This window comes from Heptranchias perlo, chromosome 12, assembly GCF_035084215.1.
Source record: "Heptranchias perlo isolate sHepPer1 chromosome 12, sHepPer1.hap1, whole genome shotgun sequence".
Taxonomy (NCBI): domain Eukaryota; kingdom Metazoa; phylum Chordata; class Chondrichthyes; order Hexanchiformes; family Hexanchidae; genus Heptranchias; species Heptranchias perlo.
In genome coordinates, this window is record NC_090336.1 from 35967894 (window position 1) to 35976533 (window position 8640).

Below are 8640 nucleotides of genomic sequence, written 5' to 3' on the forward strand. Positions count from 1 at the left end.
CTATTTTCTATGTTTCTATGGTTCATCAGCAATATCCACCATTTATTTTTGAACTGCTACTAGATTTGCCGGCTCTGCTTCTGAACAACATACGGTAGCAGGTGAAAACAGTAAAATGGTGCAATAGCAGCACTGGAAGGCCAGCATAGATCCACTCTCCCAAAACTGGCACAACAACATAAAAGTGCCTATAGTTTTATTCTGCTTGATGCCCAATGCCCAAATATGGAAAGGATTCCATTTCTCAACATTAATCGACCTTGTCTTGATGAGCAAAACAAAACATACCAGGGATAAAATCCTCAAGACCACCTCATTCTTTTGGTTCTCTTCCCCTTTCCCAAAAACCCTGAATCCTAGTTGTTGACTAATCATAGCAATCAATCTCCATCAATTAGTCAACAACAGACCCAGAGATGACACGAAGAAAACCCCAGTGATGGAGAGCTTGGGGAATCTTGGGAAAGTGGCAGGATTACCTCATTATTTTGGCTCAACATTGACCTTTTAATACAGCCCAACATTGACCTGAAACATTAGCATCTGTGGAAAGAGAAAGAGTTGCCTTACCTGCTGAGTGTTTTCATATCTCATTTATTTTACTCCAAAGTCACCTTTTTCCTTCCAAGCATGTTACACGTACCATACGTCATGTCTCAAATTACCCTTATACTGTATCCTGTATCCCAAAATGCTATTTGCTCAAAGAAATCTATTTAATTTGCATTTGAATGAATCAATATTAACTGCTTCCACCATCTCCCCCTTCAAGCGCAGGCCATGTCCTCTGGTTCTATTATTCTGGATAAGGTGAAACAGCTTGTCATGATCTACATTATCTAGTCCCTCTAGAATCCTAAAAACAACAATCATATCACCTCTCAACCTTCCCTTTTCCAGTGAGAACATGCCCAATTTACATTATCGCTCCTCATAATCCAATCCCTCTAACCCCTCAATCATTCTTGTTGCTCTCATGTATCCTTTCAATAACTGCAATATCCTTTTTGTACTGTGGAGACCAGAACTTTACACAGTATTCTAAGTGCAGCTGCACCAATGATTTATAAAGTGGCAGGATTACCTCACTATTTTGGTTCAACATTGACCTTTTAATACGTCCCAACATTGATCTGTGGAGAGAGAAAAAGAGTTGCCTTACCTGCTGAGTGTTTTCATATCTCATTTACTTTACTCACTGCTGCCGAGCATTGTTGCGATAGCTTCAATTTATTGTCAAATCAGGACACCCTGATCTCTTTCATTTTCCACGCATATTATTTTCTTTCCATTTAAGTAATATTTTATGCATTTACACAGCTTAATGCTTAACTATTAAATTTCTCAGATCCAAATTCAGTCAAGTAAACGAAGATGGAAACATTTCCAAAGAGGTCATGGTTCATTAAATAGCAGAGTCCAATTAGACAGAAGTTAACTACCAATATATCATGCATATTATTTAACACTTAAAAAAAAAAGCTTTCCTTCTAGCTTAACGAACATTAAAAAAAGGTTAAAAAAAAATCAACACTGCTGTGTTACTCTTAATTTGGAGATATAAAACAAGTGGCAATAAAACATGGCCCGATCCCTGAAAAGAGGAGTCCACCGTTGTCTCATTCCTGACATTTTTAGCACTACCACCAATCATGATACACAGCAGTTATAAAACAAAGTAACATGCATACTGGGTGGTAGTAGTCTGTGCTGGAGTGCAAATAAGCACAAAGGAACTCATGTTCCAAATTGTTGGCAAGTAGTGAATTGTAAGATTTGTAACCACATCCAGTTTTGGTCACCAAGACACAAGAGAAACATTCAGACCAAGAGGCAGTTCAGAAAAGAGTCATGAAACTGATCGCAGAGAGGAGAGAGCGATGAAGTGTGTGAAGAAACTGAGAGCCCTCAAAAAAAGAGGGGTCCAACCTTTCCACTCACCTCCAAATAACCCTGCAAGCTAACAACAACAACAACTTGTATTTATATAGCACTTTTAACGTAGCAAAACGCCCCAAGGCACTTCACAGGAGCGATTCTCAAACAAAATTTGACACCAAAAGCTTGGTCAAAGAGGTAGGTTTTAAGGAGCGTCTTAAAGGAGAGAGAGGTGGAGAGGCAGACAAATTTAGAGAGGGAATTCCAGAGCTTAGGGCCTAGGCAGCTGAAGGCACAGCCGCCAATGGCGGAGCGATTAAAATCAGGGATGCACAACAGGCAAGAATTAGAGGAGCACAGAGATCTCAGAGGGTTGTAGGAATTTGAAAACAAGGATGAGAATTTTAAAATTCAGATGTTCCCAGACCGGGAGCCAATGATGGTCAGCGAGCAAGGGGTGATGGGTGAACAGGACTTGGTGCGAGTTAGGATATGGGCAGCAGTTTTGGATGAGCTCAAGTTTATGGAGGGTGGAAGATGGCCAGCCAGGAGAGTAATTGAATAGTCAAGTCTAGAGGTAACAAAGATGTGGACGAGAGTTCCCCAGCAGCAGATGAGCCGAGACAGGGGCGGAGACGGGCAATGTTACGGAGGTGGAAGTAGGCGGTCTTGGAGATGGAACCGATATCTAGTAGGATGGTCTTAGCTTACCAGTTGTATGTGCCATAAGCTGCACGATTTCACCTGATTAAACTCGTGCCTTGCATCTGTGCACACTTGTGGGTCCCTAAGGCTCTGCCAACTTGCACCCAAACTATCTGGACAGATAAGCAAGGTGTATTCTTATGAGGAGAGTGTGCGCACTCTATATTAAGCAAACAAAAATTCTAGATTTATCAGTAACTTGGCTTAGAGATTCTTAAATTTGGTGATTGATGTCAGATACACAGTGGACATTAAAAAATGCCACAGAAAAGACAAAAGTGCTTTATAGGTGGAAATGCAGCACAACAAGGTCGCAAAAACAGCAATGTGACAGCAATATAGTGGTGTTGGTTTAAGGTAAATATCTGGCCAGGACACCAGGGAGAACTACTCTGCCCTTCAAAATAGTGCCATGGGATCTTTTACATCTACCTGTGTCAGTGCAGATTGTGTGCTCAAATCCCTAGAATGCAATTTGAACCCACAACCTTCTGACTAAGAGGCAAGAGTGCTGTCACTAAGCCACAGCTGAAACCTGGAATAATATGCCAGCTTCTACCCTATGCTGCTATACATTAAAATAGGAGATTTGCCAATGTTATGGGAGGAGTTCTGCAACTCTTTACATTTGTTCTAAACACAAAATGCACCACATTAAAAGTAACTGTAGAACTGTGGTTGATATTTGTTTGCAAATGACTAGAATAGCAATTATAATCTCTGGAAACAACTTATAAAAGAATGCCCCTTGGAAACTCATTAATATTCTGACAAAGGGAACCTAAGCTTGTAAAAACGTCTGTCTATCCATTATTTTCTTAGCAGAATTTTTTGAATCAGGTGAAAATAGGGGCCTGGTTATTCTGTACATATTTTATTTACATTCACCATTCATACATACCAAGATAAACTGGCAATAGAGCTGCACAGGAAAGGGAATACACTGGTGCACGTTTTAAAGCATTTAATTCAAACCAGTTTAAATTAAGAACAGATGTATGCATTAACTAAGAAAATATTCATATTCTTTGGGCACTAGTATTCCAGCAATATGCTCGGTTCATCCACAACCGCATTAGCTAAATACCAAAGCCTGTGCCAGGATTGGCCCTTTTGCATCCCCAGAGAAACATGCAGCAGTTGCTGTCTTCCTGTAGAGAGTTTCAGTTACGATGACATCATCCTTTTAGAGCCTCGCTTGAGAGGAGCTGATGTGGAAGGACCCCAAGGACAATTTGAATGCAGGCGATTCAAGCACCCCCCCCCCCCAACCTTTCTAAGGATCTCTCTATTGTTTACAAGACTGTCTAGATTGCTTAAGCCAGTGTAATCCAACACAAAAATAAAACTATTACTGCATTCATTATGCAATAACTAATACCTCATGGAACTTTATCATACTAAACACTATGCATGAGCACAGAAAGAACTGTGCTACTACTTCACTGGATTTATAAAATGTACATCTTCAAAACATACCAAAAAATTGAATGCATTACCATATTAACACACACATACAATACAGTGTACAACACAAAGACACTTTCTAATAAGATTGCAGCACTTAACCCTTTGAGGCCCACAGTAGCATTTTTTCACAAAAGTTTGAGTTTATTCAGAAAATAGCATACCTCCATATTGTTGTAATATTCATTTATAAACAAGTAGTGCTAGAAATTTAAAGAGCATTTTAATTTAGCTAACAGCGATTGAAGACAAAGCAGTATAAAAAAGGAGAAATTTAGTGCTGGAAGGGTTCATGCACAGGAGGTAGGATTAATGCAACAGTACGTTAATTTTAAGACATTCTTTGAAATATATATTTGCAAAACTTAATAGTCAAGAAAATTTGCTGTACTTGTTAAACTTTAACGTCTAGTAAAGAATACAACACGGTGTACCACATAATAATTGCAACTCTGAATTAGTATTGAAATCGAAGGATGTTTATTTAATACGTTTAACTCCACATGCAAAATATTAATCATGAAATTAGAGACTGCAACTATTTGCTGTAACTTGTTTATGTATCAGAAATGTAGTACAGCGAGAGCAAGACAGGCTCAATTATACGTCCAATAGCTAGACTTCAATAAAGAGCAGGACTTTGTTCAAAACTGTACAATTTTTACAATTAGGTCATAGCTTAAAATACCGTCACCAGAAGCCCTGTGGATCACTTAAAAATGTTAGTACATGACCTATTTAATATGATCACAAGAGGAAACTGATAACCACACAAAAATGGTTTTCGTATCAATGTAACGTCACAAGCAAACACGTTATGTGAATTAGCGCAACCTATAAATATGATGCTGTACATTACTTAAACACAGCGCCTTTGTTTACAGTTGTATCACTAGTTATAGGACTATAGGCATGAATATAATTGCATCTTTTGAAATAACAGTACTTCTATAAATTAAATTGCTCACGAATATATATTTCCACTAATGAAAACTTGCCCAACTATGACAGGGCTCAAAATAAGGTGATGCTGCACATTTCATAATCTGCTGTAAAATAAAGAGTGCACAAAGCAAACTCCATTTCCAGGGACTGTGAACTGTCAAAAGGCAGCTCTGCCTCATCACTTCCTGCAACAGTAGATGGCAACAAAATTGGCTTTACCTGGACCGAAAGAGCTACCGAATCATTCAAAGCTTTATTTCTTAACTATATGTGTAAAATCTATTCACTGAGATTCCGAAATACTTTTCTGGTGCTTCTGGTAGTGTATTTTTTAGTACAATGCGCCAGGAGCTGGGAGGTTTGAAGTTTGCGCTTTCCTCGGCTCCAATCACAGAAGCGACTTGGTTACATTGTGAATTTTAAAAAAAGAAGACACTCACCCGAGAGCTCGTCCGGCTCCAAACCGGTCTCGATGTCCAGCCCAGAGATGACGAAGTAATCTGCAAAGCGGCAGCCGGCAGTGTTGTTGGCAGTCATTGTTGCGAGGTTTGCAGCGAGTCGCGGGGAGTGGAGAACGTAAAGCTCTGGATCCCCCTCCTCCCTCCCTGCCTTGCTCTGCTCTGCCTTGCCTCGCCTCGCCTCCCCGCTGCAGCTCCCGAGCTCGGACACCCTCTAGCCCCGGCGCGCGCCGCTCCTCCACCCCGGGCTCACGTTCGATGTTTCCATCACAGGTCGGGCTGGAGCGACTGGCTCCGAGCTGGGCTGCACTGCATGCTGGGCCACCCCATACACAATGTGAAAGATGATCACCCCCTTAAAGGGGCAACTGTTCACCCGCCAGCTTTGAGTCTCCGCCTCACCAAAAGGCAGCAACCAAGAATGCACCACCTCCACTTCCCACTACCCCACCCCACCCCCTTTACCTCAGCTCAATGGTGTTATTGTTCAAATCAGCACTCCTTCCCTATCTCTCAAAAAAAAACTCCAGGTGAGAATAGAATGCAGAATTTAATTTAAGATCCATTTGATTTACCAGCTGGTTGAAAGTTGGCAAAATTGAGATTATTCACACGCCGGCAGCCTGTCAATCGTGACATAATTGCACTGCAGATCAGAGGGAAAAAAACAACACCCATTTTTTGAAAGGGGAATCTTAAGTGTAAGTCACACGTTCTCAATTTTTTCCCCCTGTCCATCTCTGACTGTGCGGAAACTACAGCATTTTATCTTCTATATATTTTAATGCTGATTCTTGTTAGTATTCAACACGAGAAAAAATAGTGTTACCAAAAAACGGATTAGGTAATGCGGTTTTAATGATGTAGTACTGTGCATTACTCATCATTGACCAATCTGTGGATCAGAAAGTTTCAGAGAAAAAACAAAGTTTTAAAAACAATTTATCTTTAAATCTTTAGATATTCCTCATTTATTAAAATAAATATGCAGATTAATTCATTTCAGCATTGTTAATCTTGCTATTAATATTTCAATTCTACCAGCTGTATATGCATTTACCCTCCTCACAAGCAAATAGTTCAATCACATTACCTCACCCTTTTCTCAGATCTCTTCAACTCCTTTTCCTTCATTCATCTATTGAATGTAATCTTGATTGTTGACATAGTTTCTGCCTCAACCACTGACCCTAGAAATTAATTCCACATCTACACAACTCTGTAAAGAAGTTTCTCCTGCCCAATTGGCAACTGAATTTCAATATAGTTAAGTGTGATGTTGGTAGGAAGAATAAGAAGGCCACGTACTCCTTGGAAAATAAGAATCTAAATGGGGCCGAGGAGCAGAGGGATCTGGGGTACAGATATACAAATCACTAAAAGTAGCAACGCAGGTTAAGAAGGCACTGAAGAAGGATCAAAAAAGATTCATTGGGATGATACCAGAACTGAGAGGTTATACCTATCAGAAAAGATTGAACAGGCTTTCTCTAAAAAAGAGAAGACTGAGGGGTGACCTGATTAAGGTATTTAAGATTATGAAAGGGTTTGATAGGGTAGACGTAGAGAAGATGTTTCCACTTGCAGGGGAGACCAGAACTAGAGGCCAAAAAACATAAGATGGTCACTAATAAATCCAATAGGGAATTCAGGAGAAACTTCTTTACCCAGAGAGTGGTTAGAATGTGGAATTCTCCATCACTAGGAGTTGAGGCAACTAGCATAGATGCATTTAAGGGGAAGCTAAATAAACGCAAGAAGGAGAGAGGAATAGAAGGATACGTTGATAGGGTTAGATGAAGAAGGATGGGAGGAGGCTCATGTGCAGCATAAACACCAGCATGGACCTGTTGGGCCAAATGGCCTGTTCCTGCGCTGTACATTCTATGTAATTCTATGTAAGTGTAATCCTAAAAATAGGAATAGAACAGTTTAATCTCATAGTGACAGGGATAGCTCCGACTCCCGGACTCAGTAGTGTTGGTCACCTGATCTTGTCTATGACAGGAAGAGCAAGAAAAACAAGGAAGTCTAGATACAGTATGTAGTCTAGTGGCTATGGTACTGGACTAGCAACCCAGCTGTTGTAAGTTCAAATCCCACCATACCAAGTTAAAAAACTGGGTTGAATTTTTAGGCTAGAACCAGAAAAAATGACCATGAAAGCTGTCAATAAAAACCCAACTGGGTCACAAATATCCTTCAGGAAAAGGACTTGGTCTGGCCTAAATGTGACTCCAGTCCCAAACAATGTGGTTGACTCTTAATACGCTCAGTGCAATGAGAATGGGCAATAAAAAGTGCATTGCCAGTGTCACCCACAACAAATAAAAAAAGGCTGACACATTAGTTGACAGACGTCAAGCAAATAAAGTGCATGAAACAAGAAGGGTACAAACACTGAAGGGAAAGTGGAATGAGAGAGAGAATCACCAAAAGAGGAAGAATAAAAAAACAGCAGAGAACAATGAAAGAAGTAACATCAGAAGAGGAAGACACACAAACACCAGAGGAGAACATACTGTATCTGGAAAAGAATAGAAGTAAAGAACTAGGAAGAGTGAAGCAATTTGGAGTAAACAAAAGGTTCTAAATATCAATAATATAACCATTATTAAAAATTGCAAGCTCATGAAAACTTAAAGGTATTGAAACAGTTTAATTGGGGGTAATTTTAACCAAACTCGCCAGGCGGGAAATCCACAGGATCGGGTGGAACACCAGTTTTACACCCCGCCCAATATTACTGCATATTGACTTCAATGGGGATTAAAATCGGATGGGATGTAAAACCAGCATTTCACACAACCCTGTCAGTTTCCCTATGGGCAGGTTAGGTTAAAATTGCCCTCAATTTTATTTCTAGACTTTATTCTTGGTGCATTTGTGCTCATGTGTTTTTTTGGAAAATATGGAGGGAAAGCCAAAGCCCAAAAGCAAATACAGGAAGAATACAGAAAAAAGTGTAATCTACAGGAAAAGTCCAATCCGAATATGAAGCACTGATAGTAAAAAAAAATCCCTAATCCCCACCGACAGCTTTTTCTGCTCTCCCATTCCTCATTTATTTATTGAAGTTGAGAATAATACTCTGGTTAATGCTGCACGTTGGAGGTCAGAACAGCCATGAAATTGACAAAACCTGACCTCTGATGTCTGGTAGAACAGAAACAAATTACTGATGCTG

The 8640-nt window shown here is 39.9% G+C and overlaps 1 protein-coding gene across 6 annotated transcripts in view; it reads right to left on the bottom strand.

Moving 5' to 3' along the window:
• The window catches only part of LOC137327957 (DENN domain-containing protein 5A-like), a 221825-nt gene extending 215990 nt beyond the window's left edge, over window positions 1-5835 (bottom strand). For all 6 annotated transcript variants that reach the window (XM_067993964.1, XM_067993962.1, XM_067993966.1 and 3 more), the window contains exon 1: window positions 5436-5835. In XM_067993964.1, coding sequence (XP_067850065.1) covers window positions 5436-5532 — 97 coding nt within the window. In that variant the 5' untranslated portion in view covers window positions 5533-5835. The remainder of the gene's footprint in view (window positions 1-5435) is intronic.
• Between the last annotated feature and the right edge of the window lie 2805 nt (window positions 5836-8640).